The sequence below is a fragment of the Zea mays genome, chromosome 2 (genome assembly GCF_902167145.1).
Source record: "Zea mays cultivar B73 chromosome 2, Zm-B73-REFERENCE-NAM-5.0, whole genome shotgun sequence".
In the NCBI taxonomy this organism is placed as follows: domain Eukaryota; kingdom Viridiplantae; phylum Streptophyta; class Magnoliopsida; order Poales; family Poaceae; genus Zea; species Zea mays.
In genome coordinates this window covers 208,433,914-208,451,633 of record NC_050097.1, presented here as the reverse complement: position 1 = coordinate 208,451,633, position 17,720 = coordinate 208,433,914, and the positions used below count along the sequence as shown (strand labels likewise).

Below are 17,720 nucleotides of genomic sequence, written 5' to 3'. Positions count from 1 at the left end.
GTAGCCCATTTGACATAATTGGGAAACAGAAAGCAAGTTGTAATCTAATGAATCAACAAGAAAAACATTGGAAATGGAATGGTCAGGTGAAATAGCAATTTTACCCAAACCTTTGACCAACCCTTGATTTCCATCCCCGAATGTGATAGCTCGTTGGGGATCTTTGTTTTTCTCATATGAGGAGAACATCCTTTTCTCCCCGGTCATATGGTTTGTGCACCCGCTGTCGAGTATCCAACTTGAGCCCCCGGATGCATAAGCCTACAAAACAAATTTAGTTCTTGACTTTAGGTACCCAAACGGTTTTGGGTCCTTTGGCATTAGAAACAAGAACTTTGGGTACCCAAACACAAGTCTTGGAGCCCTTGTGTTTGCCCCCAACAAATTTGGCAACTACCTTGCCGGATTTGCTAGTAAGCACATAAGATGCATCAAAAGTTTTAAATGAAATGCTATGTTCATTTGATGCATTAGGAATTTTCTTCTTAGGCAACTTAGCATGGGTTGGTTGCCTAGAACTAGATGTCTCACCCTTATACATAAAAGCATGATTAGGGCCAGAGTGAGACTTCCTAGAATGAATCTTCCTAATTTTGCTCTCAGGATAGCCTGCAGGGTATAAAATGTAACCCTCGTTATCCTGAGGCATGGGAGCTGTGCCCTTAACAAAGTTAGACAAGTTCTTAGGAGGGGCATTAAGTTTGACATTGTCTCCCCTTTGGAAGCCAATGCCATCCTTGATGCCAGGGCGTCTCCCATTATAAAGCATGCTACGAGCAAATTTAAATTTCTCATTTTCTAAGTTGTGCTCGGCAATTTTAGCATCTAGTTTAGCTATATGATCATTTTGTTTTTTAATTAAGGCTAGGTGATCATGGATAGCATCAACATTAATATCTCTACATCTAGTGCAAATAGAAACATGCTCAACATTAGATGTAGAGGGTTTGCAAGATTTAAGTTCTACAACCTTAGCATGCAACATTTCATTCTTAGTTCTAAGGTCGGAAATAGTAGCATTGCAAACATTAAAATCTTTAGCCTTAGCAATTAAATTTTCATTCTCTAATCTAAGGCTAGCAAGAGATGCATTCAATTCATCAATCTTAGCAAGCAAGTCAACGTTATCATCTCTAAGATTGGTAATTGAAACATTACAAACATGTGAATCAACCTTAGCATTTAAAGTAGCATTTTCATTTCTAAGGTTATCAATCATCTCACGGCAAGTGCTTAGCTCACTAGACAGTTTTTCACATTTTTCAACTTGTAGAGCGTAAGCATTTTTAACCTTAACATGTTTCTTATTCTCCTTGATTAGGAAGTCCTCTTGGGAGTCCAAGAGATCATCCTTTTCATGGATGGCACTAATTAGTTCATTTAATTTTTCCTTTTGTTCCATGTTAAGGTTAGCAAAAAGAATGCGCAAGTTATCCTCCTCATTTTTATCATCATCCTCATCACTAGATGTTTCATATTTAGTGGAGGACCTTGATTTTACCTTCTTTTTGCCGTCCTTGGCCATGAGACACTTGTGGCCGACGTTGGGGAAGAGAAGGCCCTTGGTGACGGCGATGTTGGCGGCGTCCTCGTCGGAGGAGGAGTCGCTTGAGCTTTCATCGGAGTCCCACTCCCGACAAACATGGGCATCGCCGCCCTTCTTCTTGTAATACTTCTTCTTCTCCTTTCTTCTTCCCTTCTTGTCGTCGCCCCTGTCACTGTCACTAGACATAGGACATTTTGCAATAAAGTGACCGGGCTTACCACACTTGTAGCAAACCTTCTTGGAACGGGGTTTGTAGTCCTTCCCCTTCCGTTGCTTGAGAATTTGCCGAAAGCTTTTGATGATTAGGGCCATCTCCTCGTTGTCGAGCTTGGAGGCGTCAATTGGTTGTCTACTTGGTGTAGACTCCTCCTTCTTCTCCTCCGTTGCCTTGAAGGCCAATGGTTGCGCCTCGGAGGTGGAAGGCTCGTCAAGCTCGTTGATCTTCTTGGAGCCCTTAATCATGCATTCAAAACTCACAAAATTCCCGATAACTTCCTCGGGGGTCATTAGTGGATATCTAGGATTCCCACGAATTAATTGTACTTGAGTGGGGTTAAGGAAAATAAGAGCTCTTAGAATAACCTTAACCACTTCGTGGTCATCCCATTTTGTGCTCCCGAGGTTGCGCACTTGGTTCACCAAGGTCTTGAGCCGGTTGTACATGTCTTGTGGCTCCTCCCCTTGGCGAAGACGGAAGCGACCGAGCTCCCCCTCGATCGTTTCCCGCTTGGTGATCTTGGTGAGTTCATCACCCTCGTGCGCCGTCTTGAGTAGGTCCCAAATCTCCTTGGCGTTCTTCAATCCTTGTACTTTGTTGTATTCCTCCTTGCTTAGGGAGGCAAGGAGGATGGTTGCGGCTTGGGAGTTGAAGTGCTCGATTTGGGCCACTTCGTCCGTGTCATAGTCCTCATCCCCTATTGATGGTACCTGTACACCATACTCAACAACATCCCATATTCTTTTGTGGAGAGAGGTTAGATGAAATCGCATCAAATTACTCCACATAGCATAATCTTCACCATTAAAAGTTGGTGGTTTGCCTAATGGGACGGAAAGTAAAGGTGTATGTTTAGGAATGCGAGGGTAGCGTAGGGGGATCTTACTATACTTCTTGTGCTCTTGGCGCTTAGAAGTGACGGAGGGCGCATCGGAGTCGGAGGTAGAAGTTGATGAAGTGTCGGTCTCGTAGTAGACCACCTTCCTCATCCTCTTGTGCTTATCGCCTTTCCGATGCGGCTTGTGGGAAGAAGATTTTTCCTTCTTCTCTTTGTGGTGAGAAGAAGATTTCTTCTCCTTCCCTTTGTTGGAGGAGCTCTTCTTCTTCTCCCTCCTTTTGGTGCGGGACTCTTCCGATGAAGTGCTCCCGTAGCTTGTAGTGGGCTTTTCGCCGGTCTCCATCTCCTTCTTGGCGTGATCTCCCGACATCACTTCGAGCGGTTAGGCTCTAATGAAGCACCGGGTTCTGATACCAATTGAAAGTCGCCTAGAGGGGGGGGGTGAATAGGGCGAAACTGAAATTTTCAAATATAAACACAACTACAAGCCGGGTTAGCGTTAGTAATAAAGAAATGAGTCCGCGAGAGAGGGTGGAAAACAAATCGCAACCAAATGGAGAGTGTGACACGCGGATTTGTTTTACCGAGGTTCGGTTCTTGCAAACCTACTCCCCGTTGAGGAGGCCACAAAGGCCGGGTCTCTTTCAACCCTTCCCTCTCTCAAACGATCCACGGATCGAGTGAGCTTTCTTTTCTCAATCACTTGGAACACAAAGTTCCTACAAGGATCACCACAAGATTGGTGTCTCTTGTCTCAATTACAAGTGAGCTTGATCGCAATGAAAGAATCAAGAAAGCACGATTAAAAAGCCAAGCAACAAGAGCGACAAATGACACACGGATCACTTTCTCTCAAGCCACTAATCACTAATGATCTCTTATCTCAATAGTGAAACTTGGAGAGATGGAGGCTTTGAATGTGTCTTGGAATGGATTGCTAGCTCTTGTATTGAATGTTGAAGGTTGGAATGCTTGGATATGTTGAATGGAGGTGGTTGGGGTTGTATTTATAGCCACCAACCACTTCCTAGCCGTTGGACCATTCTGCTGAGCGCGGACGGTCCGCCGGCCTGGTGCGGACGGTCCGCCCCTGTAGATCAACGGCTGAAAATGCAACGGTCAGCAGTAACGGCTATATCAACGGCTATATTGCATTTAATGCGTCGTCAGATGTCAGATAGAGCCAGTCGCGGACGGTCCGCCCGCCTGGCCCGGACGGTCCGCGAGGCCGCTATAATTCATTTCTCTGAACCCGTCACCTTCGGGTTTTTCGGATCCTTGCCTACCGGACTGTCCGCGCCTGAGGCGGGACGGTCCGACCGAGGTCCCAGACGGTCCGGGCTCATCCTTCGGACGGTCCATAGTGCAGACTCGGATTTTTGCATTGATTCGATCCGAGGGTCATCCTTGTGTCGCGGACGGTCCGCCGCAAGGGCCCGGACGGTCCGCGCTTGGCATGTTTTTCCAAAAAGCTTCTCCTGTCCGGAATAATCTACGGTATTCCGGACAGTCGATTTAGTATAGATATAGATGAACCTTTGGCACCTGTAGAACATATAATCTAGAGCAAACTAGTTAGTCCAATTGTTTGTGTTGGGCGATTCAACCACCAAAATTAATTAGGGACTAGGTGTAAGCCTAATTCCCTTTCACAATGTCTTCGCTGAACACATGGTTCATGCACCGCTGGTATGTCGCGCCCGCATTCCTCAAGCCGAACGGCATGGTGACATAGCAGTACATGCCGAAGGGCGTGATGAAAGAAGTCGCGAGCTGGTCGGACTCTTTCATCCTGATTTGATGATACCCTGAGTAGGCATCGAGGAAAGACAGGGTTTCGCACCCAACAGTGGAATCCACGATCTGATCGATGCGAGGCAGAGGGTAGGGAACCTTCGGACATGCTTTGTTGAGACCAGTGTAGTCTACACACATCCGCCATTTCCCTCCTTTCTTTCTCACAAGCACAGGGTTGGCAAGCCATTCGGGATGGAATACCTCTTTGATGAACCCTGCTGCCATTAGCTTGTGGATCTCCTCGCCTATCGCTCTGCGCTTCTCCTCGTCGAATCGGCGCAGAGGCTGCTTGACGGGTCGAGCTCCGGCTCGAATGTCCAGCGAGTGCTCGGCGACATCCCTCGGTATGCCGGGCATGTCCGAGGGACTCCACGCGAAGACGTCGGCGTTCGCGCGGAGGAAGTCGACGAGCACTGCTTCCTATTTGGGATCGAGCCTGGAGCCGATCCGGATTCGCTTGGAGACGTCGCCACTGGGGTCGAGGGGGACGGCCTTAATCGTCTCCACTGGCTCGAAGTTGCCGGCGTGACGCTTCACGTCTGGCACCTCCTTAGAGAGGCTTTCCAGGTCGGCGATGAGGGCCTCGGACTCGGCGAGGGCCTCGGCGTACTCCACGCACTCCACGTCGCATTCGAACGCGTGTTTGTACGTGGGGCCGACGGTGATGACCCCGTTGGGGCCCAGCATCTTGAGCTTCAGATAGGTGTAGTTGGGGACGGCCATGAACTTCGCGTAGCATGGCCTTCCCAGTACCGCGTGGTAGGTTCCTCGGAACTCGACCACCTCGAACGTCAGAGTCTCCCTTCGGAAGTTGGAGGGCGTTCCGAAGCAGATGGGAAGGTCGAGTCGTCCGAGGGGCTGGACGCGCTTCCCGGGAATGATCCCATGGAAGGGCGCAGCGCCTGCTCGGACGGAGGACAGATCAACGCGCAGGAGCCTGAGGGTCTCGGCGTAGATGATGTTGAGGCTGCTGCCTCCGTCCATAAGGACCTTGGTGAGCCTGACGTCGCCGATGACGGGGTCGACGACGAGCGGGTATTTCCCCGGGCTCGGCACGTGGTCGGGGTGGTCGGCTTGGTCGAAGGTGATGGGCTTGTCGGACCAGTCTAGGTAGACTGGCGCCGCCACCTTGACCAAGCAGACCTCCCGGCGCTCTTGCTTGCGGTGCCGAGCCGAGGCATTCGCCGCTTGCCCACCGTAGATCATGAAGCAGTCGCGGACCTCGGGGAACTCTCCTGCTTGGTGATCTTCCTTCTTGTCGTCGTCGCGGGCCCTGCCACCCTCCGCGGGTGGCCCGGCCCTGTGGAAGTGGCGCCGAAGCATGACGCACTCCTCAAGGGTGTGCTTGACGGGCCCCTGATGATAGGGGCACGGCTCCTTAAGCATTTTGTCGAAGAGGTTGGCACCTTCGGGGGGTTTCCGAGGGTTCTTGTACTCGGCGGCGGCGACAAGGTCTGCGTCGGCGGCGTCGCGTTTCGCTTGCGACTTCTTCTTGCCTTTCTTCTTGGCGCCACGCTGGGTAGACGCCTCGGGAGCATCTTACGATGGGTGGTCCTGGGGCTGCTTGTCCTTTCGGAAGATGGCCTCGATCGCCTCCTGGCCAGAGGCGAACTTGGTGGCGATGTCCATCAGCTCGCTCGCCCTGGTGGGGGTCTTGCGACCCAACTTGCTCACCAAATCGCGGCAGGTGGTGCCGGCGAGGAACGCGCCGATGACATCTGAGTCGGTGATGTTGGGCAGCTCGGTGCGCTGCTTCGAAAATTGTCGGATGTAGTCCCGGAGGGACTCTCCCGGCTGCTGCCGGCAGCTTCGGAGGTCCCAGGAATTCCCAGCGCGCACGTACGTGCCCTGGAAATTGCCGGCGAAGGCTTGGACTAGGTCGTCCTAGTTGGAGATCTGCCCCGGAGGCAGGTGCTCCAACCAGGCGCGAGCGGTGTCGGAGAGGAACAGGGGGAGGTTGCGGATGATGAGGTTGTCATTGTCCGTTCCACCTAGTTGGCAGGCCAGGCGGTAGTCCGCGAGCCACAGTTCCGGTCTCGTCTCCCCCGAGTACTTTGTGATAGTAGTCGGGGGTCGGAACCGGGTCGGGAACGGTGCCCGTCGGATGGCCCGGCTGAAGGCCTGCGGACCGGGTGGCTCGGGCGAGGGACTCCGATCCTCCCCGCTGTCGTAGCGTCCCCCACGCCTGGGGTGATAGCCTCGGCGCACCCTCTCGTCGAGGTGGGCCTGACGGTCGCGATGATGGTGCTCGTCGCCCGGGGCCGCAGGCGCGGTGTTGCGCGTGCGCCCGGTGTAGACTGAGGCTTCCCGCATGAATCGGGAAGTCGCGGCATGAGGTTCCGAGGGGCATCCCTGCCTTCGGGAGGCAGAGCTCTCGGCCCGTCGGACCGCGGCGCCTTCCAGGAGATTCTTGAGCTCCCCCTGGATCCGCCGGCCCTCGGTGGTTGATGGCTACGGCATCGCACGGAGAAGCATCGCTGCTGCAGCCAGGTTCTGGCCGACCCCACTAGATGCGGGTGGTGGCCTGACCCTGACGTCGTCGGCGACGCGGTGCTGGAAACCCTGGGGCAGATGACGTATTTCTCCGGCCGGGGGTTGGCTCGCCCATGCCTGTCCGACGTCTCGGCGGATCGGCTCAAGTGCTCCTGCTCCCTCGTCGAGCCTGGCCTGCACCCCGCGGATTTGCTCGAGCTGTGGGTCATGGCCCCCCGCCTGAACGGGGACCACAGCTAGCTCCCGTGGGACGTCAACACGGGGCACCGGCCTAGGGAGATCACCGTCCTTCGGCATGCCGAGAGGATTGCCTTCGGAGGGACCCCCTAGATCGACGTGGAAACATTCGCGGCTTGGGCCGCAGTCCTCATCGTCGAGGCTGCGGCTACCGCCGGAACAGTCGGAGAGGCAGTAGTCACATGCGGTCATGAAGTCCCGCAAGGCACTGGGGTTGCCAAGTCCAGAGAAATCCCAACAGATGCTGGGGTCGTCGTCTTCCTCGGACCCAGAGGGCCCGTAGGTCGAGACGTCCGTCAACCGGTCCCAAGGTGACCGCATGCGAAACCCCAGAGGGTTCGGACTCGCCTCTACGAGAGCGCCCGCCAAAGCGAGGTCGCTAGGCGGGTTGAAGCTGAATCCAAATGATGTGGGATGGGAATCGGTCGGTACCTCTTGGTCGACGAGCGGTGATGAAGTCACGTCGGGGACTGACTGCACCGTCGTCTCACGTACGAGGGCGACGTCCAGCAAGCCTTTCGCAAGCGCGCTGGCGTCGTCCGCTTGCTCGGGATTGGCGTGTTGCGGGGAGACGGCGCTCGTCTTCGTCTCAAACGCGAAGTCGATACCCGGTGCGCCTCCCGTTGGGGTGCCGGCGCCGTCGACTTGCTCGACAGCCGACGAAGCGCTGCCTCCTGCTTGGCCTCGGTTGCCCTGCCTTCCCCTACGTCGGTGGGGAAGAAGGCGGGACGAGGTCGAAGGTTGTTCTTCCACCACGCGGGGAAGACATCGTTGATTCCGCCGCCGGCGGGCGGGCTGTCGGCCGCCATTGTCGTCGTCGCGCGGCGGGGGAAGGAGTATCATGTCGTAGCTGCCGTCGAAGGACATGAACTCAAGGCTCCCGAAACGGAGCACCGTCCCGGGTCGGAGAGGTTGCTGGAGACTGCCCATCTGGAGCTTGACGGGAAGCTGTTCGTCAACACGCAGCAGGCCCCTACCTGGCGCGCCAACTGTCGGCGTTCCGAGACCGGGGGGTCCCTTGGGCCGACGAGTGAGTGTCGCCGCGTGCCCCAGCCTAGATGGGTCGAGCGCGAGGGCGAGCGCGAAGGGGGGAGAGCGAGGTGGCCGGTGACCGGCGTGAGAGAGGTGGGAATCCCGCGGCCTTCGTGTTTGTCCCGCGCCCAGGTCGGGTGCGCTTGCAGTAGGGGGTTACAAGCGTCCACGCGGGTGAGGGAAGCAAGCTGCTCCAAGCGAGCGCCTGTCTCGTCCTCGTCCCCGCGCGGCCAACCCTCCTTAAGAGGGCCCTGGTCCTTCCTTTTATAGGCGTAAGGAGAGGATCCAGGTGTACAATGGGGGGTGTAGCAGAGTGCTACGTATCTAGCGGGGGAGAGCTAGCGCCCTAAGTACATGCCGATGTGGCAGCCGGAGAGATTTTAGCGCCCAGCTGGTGTGATGTCGTGGCCGTCGGAGGAGCGATGGAGCCTGGCGGAGGGACAGCTGTCGGAGCGGTTGGGCCCTTGCTGACGTCCTCTTGCTTCCGTAAGGGGGCTGAGAGCCGCCGTCGTCACAGGGTATGCGGGGCGCCATCATTGCCTATCTGGCGGAGCGAGCCAGACGGGACACCGGTCTTGTTTCCTGCGGCCCGAGTCAGCTCGGTGTAGGGCGATGATGGCGCCTCCTGTTGATGTGGCTGGTCTGCGCCCTAGGTTAGGCGATGTGGAAGCTCCTCCGAAGCCGAGGTCGAGTCTGTCTTCCGTGGCCGAGGCCGAGTCCGAGCCCCTGGATCGGGCGAGGTGGAGGTCGTCGGCTGAGGCCAGGGCGGAGTCCGAGCCCTGGGGTCAGGCGAAGCGGAGTTCGTCGTCTTCTGGGGCTGAGCCCGAGTCCGAGCCCTGGGTTGGGCGGAGCGGAGTTCGCCGTCTTCCGGGACTTAGCCCGAGTCCGAGCCCTGGGTCGGGCGGAGCGGAGTTCGCCGGCTTCCGGGACTTAGCCCGAGTCCGAGCCCTGGGTCGGGCGGAGCGGAGTTCGTCGTCTTCCGGGACTTAGCCCGAGTCCGAGCCCTGGGTCGGGCGGAGCGGAGTTCGCCGTCTTCCGGGGCTGAGCCCGAGTCCAAGCCCTGGGTCGGGCGGAGCGGAGTTCGCCGTCTTCCGGGACTTAGCCCGAGTCCGAGCCCTGGGTCGGGCGGAGCGGAGTTCGTCGTCTTCCGGGACTTAGCCCGAGTCCGAGCCCTGGGTCGGGCGGAGCGGAGTTCGCCGTCTTCCGGGGCTGAGCCCGAGTCCGAGCCCTGGGTCGGGCGGAGCGGAGTTTCCTGTGGTGCCTTCTGCAGGACCTGACTGCCTGTCAGTCTCACTTTGTCAAGTGGCACTGCAGTCGGTGTGGTGCAGGCGGCGCTGTCCTTCTGTCAGGCCGGTCAGTGGAGCGGCGAAGTGACGGCGGTCACTTCGGCTCTGCCGGGGGGCGCACGTCAGGATAAGGGCGTCAGACCACCTTTGCATTAAATGCTCCTGCGACTTGGTCGGTCGGTGCGGCGATTTGGTCAGGGTTGCTTCTTAGCGAAGGCAGGGCCTCGGACGAGCCGGGAATATGTTCGCCGCTGAAGGGGGGCCTCAGGCGAGACGAAAATCTTCCGGGGTCGGCTGCCCTTGTCCGAGGCTAGGCTCGGGCGAGGCGTGATCATGTCCCTCGAATGGACTGATCCCTGACTTAATCGCACCCATCAGGCCTTTGCAGCTTTGTGCTGATGGGGGTTACCAGCTGAGAATTAGGAGCCTTGAGGGTACCCCTAATTATGGTCCCCGACAAGTTGATTGATCAATTTAATTTATTAAATATTCTGATTGGTGTTCAATTTAATTTATTAAATATTCTGATTGGTGTAATGGACATAATAAGACACATATTTTAAACAAACCCACTATATTATGTTGTGTTTTAGTTGTGTCTTATACTTGTAGTATCGTGTAACAGTGTTAGAGTTGTTTATGCCCTAAGGTGTGGGTCTGATTTAGATCTAACTCACGTTACTGATCAGAATTAACTGCGAAGGAGTTGTTTTCGTTTTGCTCCTAGGCTGTTAGCCCATCTTCAGCCGATTGTATATACAGTCGTGAAAAATATTATTTTAAATTATAGATTGTACTATTTATAAAGTAAAATTTGAAATAGAAGACCAGAGATGAGATGGATACCTTAAACATACTCGACACTCCCAAAATAAAATACGCATCTCGCTCTAGACAAACAAATAAATTCTAAGGTTAAGTATATATAATATTAATGTTTATAATAGTAAATAGACATTATTAGATTAATATATCATATATTTATATTAATCTTATTTTTTAAAACTAGTATAAAAATATGTATTTTGAAGCAAAATATTATTATTTATTTTGAAATAAACAAAATATTTAATAGTGGATATCTATTGTTAACAAGTAAAATATGAAGGCATACAATCGTATTTAATGAGCGACTCTAACAATCATATGTTTCATGTCCATTTTCATAAATTATTTACTAAACAGAATTGTTAGATAACCATAAAATCAAAAGGGCCAGGGCACGACCATTTGGAACGACAGGACAACAACACCGTAAGACAAAATGAGTAGGGTGGGCAAAATATCCGATACTCAAGCACCGAACCCAAAGTACCTGAACCCAAATCCAAAGTACCTGATGAAATACCCAATCACAATTTCGGGTAACAATTGTAAAACTCTAAATTTAGTTTGGGTAGTTCAAATAATATTACTCGATACTTGAATTGTCCAAATTACCCAAAATATAAAGACATAAAGTGGTTTAGTACAAATAAATCTAATACAAGAAACAAATTAATATAGATTTATGCTAACTTGATAATTGGTCAGCAAAAAGTTAACTGAATGTTTGTTTATTTTATTTATATATATATTGATATGAAACTTGAATTCTACGTGATAATGATTTTTTACGGACTTGCTTAATTTTGTTATATGGTCTTTTTGGTCCCCATAAATTATCGTGTTGCGGCCACCACTGCCGAGCCCAGGTGAGGCGTGCGCAGCGTGCGGATGGACCGGCAGCCGTGCTAGGCATCAGCACGGCGAACCCGCCGACGTGCTGGGCCCAGGACGAGTACCCCTACTACTATATGCGCGTCACAAATAACAGCGAGCACCTCACCGACCTCAAGGGCAATGCAAGCTCACCACTTCACCAGGATATGTAAGAAGTCGGGTATCAAGCAGCGTTCATCCTCCTGACCAAGCCTGGACTTCACCGGCCGCACGCAGCCGTCCGAGATCACGCTCATCGCCTTCTACGGAACGGATGGAGGCTGCCTCGACAACGGACAGACTCTGTTCGGCGACGGCGCCGACCTCGTGGAGCGCCCGCTGTTCGAGGTGGCCTTCGCCTCGCAGACCATGATACCGAGGACGCCATCTCCATGCACATCCACTCCAACCAGATTCCCCGGTTGCTGGGGTGCGAAGTGGAACGATGCCTCCGGCTGGTCGTGGTCGACGCGTTTGGCATCAATAATGCCGATTGGAGCGACCTCTTCTGGGCGATCCATCCTGACGGTCGTGCCATTCTGGACCACATCGAGGGACTGCTCGGCCTGAACGACGGCAAGCTGGCGGGCAGTCGCCACGTGGTCAGCGAGTTCGGCAACATGAGCGGCACAACGGTGATCTTCGTGCTCGAAGAGCTACGCCGCCGACGTCAGGCGGGTAACCTGCAGGAAGGCCAAGCGCCGTAGTGGGGGGTCACGATGTCTTCGGACCGGGAACCACAATCGAGACCATGGTGCTACATGCACCCGACACTCTTGAGGGAAATTAGAAATTCAAATTTAAATGCGCAAGGGTATTCTAATTAGTCCTTATTTTTACACTTAGTTAGGATTTTTCTCATTTTAAAGGCTGATTTGGTGATCAGGGATCACGGGAGGATTGAAGAGGATTGAACCCTAGAACCCCTCAATCCTCCCATAACCCTCTTGTCACCAAATCAACCCTAAGAGCTACTTTGGAAACCTCAAACCCCCTTCGGGATTGGAGGAGATTGGTGTGGAAATGAACTAATTTCCTGTCCTAAGGGTATTTGTTTCCCACCTCCTAAACATTAGTGAGTTTAGTCACTTTTAGTTCCTAAATTTTCTAACACTGGCTAAATAAGGTATCCCAAATAGTCAGAATGACTATAGTAAGCAAAAACTCCCTAAGGATAAAAAATGAGGATACTAGTAGAACTAAAGGCATCACTTTGAAAAATGTATTCCAATTCATCAGATCCATCAATAAGTAAGACTGGACCTAAGGCTGGGCGCAGTCGCGAGCTGTAAAAGCTCCCCTAAGATTTTACAGTGGACGCGGGAGCTGCAGCGGTAAACTGTACCGATGACTGCACATGTATAGAGGACACCGAAAACTCTATATTCAGCGCTTGCACTCTCTCACTCTATATACAGTGACAGCCGGTATGGGTGCGGACAGCCGGTAGTTGAGAAGTGGGAAAAGGTAATATAATATGTAGTAGTTGGTATAGAGTTGAGATATAGAGTAAACATGACTGCAGAGGATTGTGGTATAGAGTAGATAATCTTGCTGACGGGGATAGAATATTCCTTTTAGAGTAGAAATTTAGAGTAGTATGAGTGCGGATAGCCTAAGTAATTGACCGAGTGCTAAGTTAGAAATAGTCCCCTAATTATCAGCTTTTGACTTGCATTGTTTTTTGATTGAACTTGTTTAACAATAATGGGTCATGTGTTGGGTGTAGAACTTTAGGTGTCATTTTTTTTCATTTGCTTAGATGACAGTTTATTCAGTGTAATGTTTTTTTATCTCATGAATAATAAACACAATGGAGTTCATATAAGTAGGAATGGAGTACAAGGTTAGCCAGTGCCTAGCCAATACCACTGCCAAGGCCCAAGAGAAGCAAAAACTCTTGGTGTCACAACAATGCAGCATGTACTACAGGAATATGGCTAAGAAGAACAGACAATAGATATGATCGGAGCTGCCGTACAACCTTGATGTATCCAGTACACAACACTACTACATTTGTAGTATGGACGGCATGTACATAAAAAACAATAAAATGTTGTGATTTGTACTTTCTTCAACCAAGTTAGAGCGATTTGTACTTTTCGATAAGATGTGATGCGTGTAAGCGAGAAGTCGGAGTGATGGTGCACCCCAAGCTTCGAAGGTACGATATCTGGGGGACAAACAAGGACGAATTCTGTTCAGTTTTCTGATAGACAGCAACATGGGCTTCAAAAACAACAGGCAGAATCATAAAGAGCACAGATGCACAGCAATGCAAAAACTAACACGCTGATGCAACGAGATGAACGAGTTCTGTGATAGCAGACCTGCTTGGCTGTGGGTTCTGACGAACCCATAGAGTTCTCAATCCTCTGCTTTTGGAAATGTTCCTGAAATTTAAAAACACAAAAAAATCGGTCTACTGAAGGACAGATAAATAGCTCCATTTTCTATACCGCAAGATATTTGTAATGGCCCAGGATCTCACCTGCCTTTCTCTTATCAAATGATTCCGCTTTTCTATAGGAATCTGTTCCCACTTGATAACCTGAAGTTCATATTATTGAATTGAATTAGTTATTTTATCAGTAAGGAAAACAAACAAGATTGCAGGTTTGATACCGGTGGTAGTAGTAGAAATAGTAGCATTAGTGGTGATAGTAGTAGTAGTAATAATAATAATTAAACTCACATATTGTGCGTAGCCCAATGCTTCATCACCGCTTAGGAACGATTTCAGCTTTCGCAAGACATCCTAGATAAGAAACTTGCCATCAATTTTTTTCCAGGTTAAGCTCTCGAATACAAGAGAACGCTTATCATTGTTCCTTCGCCCTTTCGAAGTACAGATGATGACAAATAACAGTACCAGCAAGATAACGGCTAAGGAGTTTAGGCCAATTAGCCTAATCCATAGCTTTGCTAAATGGTCACCAAATTGCTTGCTAATAAACTGGGTCCCCGTCTTCATGAGTTGGTTGCAGCTAATAAAAGTGCTTTTGTGAGAGGAAGATTTATTCATAAAAATTACATGATGGTCCAGCACTCAATTAAGTCTCTTCACAAGAGACAGATATCAAGTTTATTTTTGAAATTGGACATTTCGAAAGCTTTTGATTCGGTCTCTTGGGCCTTTCTTATTGAGGTGATTTCTCACCTTGGTTTTGGACCTATTTGGCGTAACCTGATTTCAAATCTGTTGGCCTCTTCTTCCACTTAAGTGCTTTTGAATGGGTCCCCTGGTGATCTGACCAGGCATCGACGAGGTCTTCGTCAGGGGGATCCTCTATCTCCTATGTTGTTTGTATTAATTATGGATGTCCTCAGCAGCCTGTTTTCGCTGGCTGAAAGTAAGGGGCTGCTTCAAAGTCTGGAGGGAGCAAATGTTCGAAACAGACTTTCCATTTATGCTGATGATGTGGTCCTGTTTGTTAAACCTTTAGAGGAAGATCTGAATTGTGTTAAAATGATCTTAGATTGCTTTGGCTCAGCTTCTGGGTTGATATCTAATATGCATAAGAGTTGTGCCATTCCAATAAGGTGCAGCCAACAGGCTGTGCAAGAGGACTGCAACATTCTTCATTGCAACTCAGCTTCTTTTCCGTGCTCCTATCTAGGGCTTCCAATTTCAGACAAGAAGCTAGGAAGGATAGATCTCATGAATTGGGTTGAGAAGATTGCAGATCGACTTCCTAAATGGAAGGCTAGACTGCTTAATCTTGCTAGAAGAACGACTATGGTGCGGTTTGTTTTGTTGGCCATCCCGATTTATCTCCTCACTGCCATGAATATCCCTAAGGGTTGATTTGGTGATCCGGGATCCCGGGAGGATCGGAGGGGATTGAGGGGGAAATTAGTTCATTTCCCTCTCAATCCCCTCCGATCCTCCCGGGATCCCCTTGTCACCAAATCAACCCTAAGTGGGTGATTAAATCGATTGACAAGAGCCGAGGAGGTTTTTTATGGAAAGGGAGAAAGGACGTGAATGGAGAAAATTGTTTAGTCTCCTGGGATATTATTACAAGGCCTCTAAAGTTGGTGGTCTTAGGGTTCCTAATTTATACTTCCAAAGTTGGGCTCTGCAAGCTAAATGGTTGTTGTTGGAAAAAACGGACCCTAACAGACCTTGTCATGGGCTAAACTTTCCTATACCAAAACAAGTCAAGAGGTTCTTCATGGGATCCATTACCTTTGAGCCATGGAAGAGGTTGTGGTAGTCTTGGGCCCCTCCAAAATGCAAATATCTCCTATGGTTGGCAATACGGAATAAGTGTTGGACTTCTGATAGACTGGAGAAGAGAGGCTTGGACCACCCAGAGTCTTGTCCACTTTGTGACCAGGGGCAGGAAACCGTCCAACATCTACTTTGCACATGCATCTTTGCAAGACAGTTTTGGCATATCATCGGTCATCCTTTCTCCCTTGGGGTTTGGCAATCTCTCTCCGTCTAGCAATGAGATCTTTTTTGCAGAATGGTGGAGAAAGGTATATAAGAAGGTGCACAAAAGCAAGAGAAAGGGATTGAACAACGTCATCATTCTAGGGCCTGGTGCCTTTGGACTCACCGTAACAAGGCAGTCTTTAATGGAGAGAACCCTTCTTTAAGCACAGTTCCAAGGGTTTTCTTAGATGAGTTGGTGTGTTGGAGTAAGGTTGGAGCTAAACATCTTGAGAATTTAGGCCTAGAGGTCGCCCTTAATAGGGTTGGGGGTAGTGTTTGTAGAGTTTGGGGGTCTGCTTGCAGTTTTTTCGCTGTAACCATCTAGTAGTGGTGCTGCAGTATAGTTGCAGGCCAGACTGTGAGTGGGTGTGTTTTCTATTGCCTTCTGTAGGCTTTGTATCTGGGTCCATTTTGGGCCTTTTTCTCCTCTTAAGTAAATGATGGTCAGCTCTCCAGCGCGTTCGAGAGAGAAAAAACCATGAAAGAACAGATATAAAATGACAGGAGAATAAGTCCGGTGATGCTTCCCAGTCAAAAAAAACCATGAAGGGCTGGTTTGGTGACCAGTGATCACGAGGGGATCCACAGGGAAGGAATCCCCTTGCTATTCAAATAACAAGGGGATTCCTCCCCTGTGGATCCCTGATCACCAAAGCAGCCCGAAAGAACAGATATAAACTGATAGTAGAATATGTCCGGTGATGCTTTGATATGAGAAAGAGGAAAAGGGGTCACCTTGCGCTTGTATCCTTTACCACGTAGGCGTTCATCAATTACAAAACTGATCTGAAAATTCAAGCACACCATTAACATGAAATAGACATAAAAGGGCACTGGCAATCCCAAAGCTTTAGTAGTAAATGTCACAAAGGCATGGTCACTGCGATGATGGAAGACATCAGAGTATCCTAGTCTGGTGGTATCCAGATTCCAGAGTGTTCACGCACTGTGAACATTTCAGTACCTTTTCAAGTAATCTCTTTGGATTTTGAAATGCCTGCTTCTTGCCCCAATGATGAAATATATGTGAGACTACCGATCTATCATCAATATCAAACCTATAAAATAAATAAAGAATCAAGTCAAGTGAGAGGGGGGTGATTATGCAAGGTGAAATAATGTTTTTTCATCACTAGAGAACTCCAAATATCCACAAGAAACAAAGTTAAAAATGAATCATCAGATCATACAAAGATGATTTACCTTCTCAAGAAATCATTAGCAAGGCATGCCTGAGCCTGTTCTGGATAAGATGAAGCTTCGTTTGGTCCCATAATTGGCTTTCCGATTGATGTATCCACTTCAGAGTCATCAAAAGGAACATCACCTGAAGGTCGTTCAGGCATTTTTCTCAGAGGCTCTTCGCCCTATAAGTTACCCAAAAATGTGAAGAATTATGTACACACAAGATATTATATAAGAGTATGTCTGCTGATGAAAGAAAATAGGCTCTTATTGGGAAATTTTAATGGTAGGGAATAGAGACAATTTGATCTCAGAAAAGTCCTACAGCTAGGGACGCAAAGGCCAAGCCAACCCATTGACTCATCCTAGTTCTTTTGCCTATGTATCATATCATACATCCAAATGTGCTACCAATTAGGTGGAAGTTGAGTGGAGTGGGTTTTATAACCCACTTGGATTCCTCCCGTACCATCGGTAAAATAGTTTTCAGTACACAGAGTGGTTCAACTGAAGTTTCTTCTTCCAAACAATATCGTGGGGACGGTCTTTCTCACACTGGCTGAGTTTTTAGGCAAGGTACAATAACGACAAAGCCTTTGAATCACGAGCAAGTTGGAGTAGTCTAGAGTTGAAACCAAACAGAAGCCACAAATGAAGGTTCAAGCATGTTTTTAGGCAAGGATTAGATTTAGTAAAACTAGATCCAAATGTATTGCTCTTGCTCACCTGCACCTCAAGAAGGTGATCAGGAATTTCCCTGAGAAAACGTGATGGTTGCAGAAGCTGTATAAGCAAATAGGTCAGTTCAAAAAAATGGCATTGCTTAAAGATAAGCATGGTACACTAAATAGCCTACCTGACGGTTAGAATCAATTGTAACATGCAAGATGTACAGCTTTTTCCGAGCTCGTGTCATTGCAACATAGAGTAACCTCCTCTCCTCC

The 17,720-nt window shown here is 49.7% G+C and overlaps 1 protein-coding gene and 1 pseudogene across 3 annotated transcripts in view; one reads left to right on the top strand and one right to left on the bottom strand.

Annotated features, from left to right (window-relative positions):
* The first annotated feature begins 11,242 nt into the window (after positions 1-11,242).
* Positions 11,243-11,937, top strand: LOC111590863 (bisdemethoxycurcumin synthase-like; annotated as a pseudogene).
* Positions 11,938-12,949: 1,012 nt separating this feature from the next.
* Positions 12,950-17,720, bottom strand: part of LOC103647697 (ATP-dependent DNA helicase SRS2-like protein At4g25120) — a 46,288-nt gene continuing 41,517 nt past the window's right edge. For 2 of the 3 annotated variants that reach the window (XM_008672206.2, XM_008672205.2), the window contains 9 exons: positions 17,633-17,719; positions 17,503-17,559; positions 16,795-16,958; positions 16,556-16,649; positions 16,327-16,377; positions 13,843-13,905; positions 13,639-13,698; positions 13,478-13,540; positions 12,950-13,320 (listed from right to left, as the gene is read on the bottom strand). In XM_008672206.2, coding sequence (XP_008670428.1) covers positions 13,231-13,320; positions 13,478-13,540; positions 13,639-13,698; positions 13,843-13,905; positions 16,327-16,377; positions 16,556-16,649; positions 16,795-16,958; positions 17,503-17,559; positions 17,633-17,719 — 729 coding nt within the window. In that variant the 3' untranslated portion in view covers positions 12,950-13,230. Of the gene's footprint in view, positions 13,321-13,477; positions 13,541-13,638; positions 13,699-13,842; positions 13,906-16,326; positions 16,378-16,555; positions 16,650-16,794; positions 16,959-17,502; positions 17,560-17,632; position 17,720 lie in introns of those variants that run through there. The other variant, XR_562968.3, reaches the window with a different exon arrangement.